The sequence below is a fragment of the Pundamilia nyererei genome, unplaced genomic scaffold (assembly GCF_000239375.1).
Source record: "Pundamilia nyererei isolate P.nyererei 1_Seehausen unplaced genomic scaffold, PunNye1.0 scaffold00124, whole genome shotgun sequence".
Lineage (NCBI taxonomy): Eukaryota > Metazoa > Chordata > Actinopteri > Cichliformes > Cichlidae > Pundamilia > Pundamilia nyererei.
In genome coordinates this window covers 642,313-643,626 of record NW_005187525.1, presented here as the reverse complement: position 1 = coordinate 643,626, position 1,314 = coordinate 642,313, and the positions used below count along the sequence as shown (strand labels likewise).

At 35.2% G+C, this 1,314-nt stretch overlaps 1 protein-coding gene across 1 annotated transcript in view; it reads right to left on the bottom strand.

Moving 5' to 3' along the window:
* Positions 1-1,314, bottom strand: part of tmc3 (transmembrane channel like 3) — a 42,272-nt gene that overhangs the window by 7,434 nt on the left and 33,524 nt on the right. The window contains exon 17 of the mRNA XM_005742888.1: positions 1,040-1,150. Within this exon, the coding sequence (XP_005742945.1) occupies positions 1,040-1,150 (111 nt within the window). The remainder of the gene's footprint in view (positions 1-1,039; positions 1,151-1,314) is intronic.

Genomic DNA, 1,314 nt, shown 5'->3' with positions numbered 1-1,314 from the left:
ATTTAAGCATTTTTCTTTGTCTGAACACTGAAACACAACCACACAAGAAGGGGAAAAACAAAAGAGCTGCTAACTTCCACATCGATGGAAGCAAAAATAAAATAAAATATATACAGCTGCATGACAACATATATTGCCATCCATTTGACAACTTCAGGGAAGACTTTGCTTATTTCAGCAAGACAGTCCAGAACATTCTGCATCCATTTCAATAGTATAGCTCCAAAAGGGACAACAATGGGCATCGCTTTCAAACTGCAGCAACTCGTTCCAACAAGGAGACGCAACACAGAAGGAAATGGAGATGTTTCCTACTGTTTTAATGTGTATCTGGCAATGGAGTTTAATCAACATTTCATATGAATTGAATGATATTTTTCAGTTTCAGTTATTTAATATGATCTTTCTGAAGTATTTAAATATAGTCTTTAAATGGTATGAAAATTACTACATTTTGATTTTATTTAAATACCCTACCAGCCTTTTTGGAAACAGGATTTGACTTTGTATACTATGCAAAGAAAGATCTTTTCCAAACTATGATGCTACGCTCGTAAATTAAAATATGTCCCGTTTCAAACCACATATAAATATGTATTGTGCAGGCTGAGGATGGAAGACACCAAAATTGGGAATTCTCTAAAATATGCATATATCCCTCATTGGTACATGTGGTAAAACATCCACTTCTGTCTTACATTCTCAGCACAGTAAATAAAAAAGGGAATCTGTTCATTAAAAACAAGAAACAGTCAGAGGCTTGCTTCCCTGAGCAGTATTTACTTTAGGGAAATAGTATTGTATTTTGCCTGCATTATCACTTTGACCTTTAGGTCAATTTATTGACCTTTGGGAGAGGTCAGAGGTGAAACGTGACACGATATTCAAAATCTTTATACAGTGCATTCTACTGTATATGTTGACACCAAAATTCCAAGAGTCATAGTTTCCATAAAGTCTTTTGTCAGTTTCTCACCAATAAATTGTTAAGTTGACCTTGAAGGTCTCGATGGATGTAAGATAAATTTTAATTCCTTACCTGAAAGGTCCGCAGTGTTGTGATGGTCTGTATCTCACTATAGCAAAGATGGTGGGCAGCATACACAAAAACAGCATGAAAAGCAGCATAGCCAGGTAGAAGTTGTTTGACCTAAAAAAGCAACGTGAGAACATGGATGTGTTGATATGATTCATTTTTACATTACTGTCTTTCCTTCATGCTCCTGAGCAGTTGAGTAGAAAATTACAATTCATGTGAATCAACTTAGCATAGTGCCGCTCGATTATGGCAAAAATGATAATCACGATTATTTT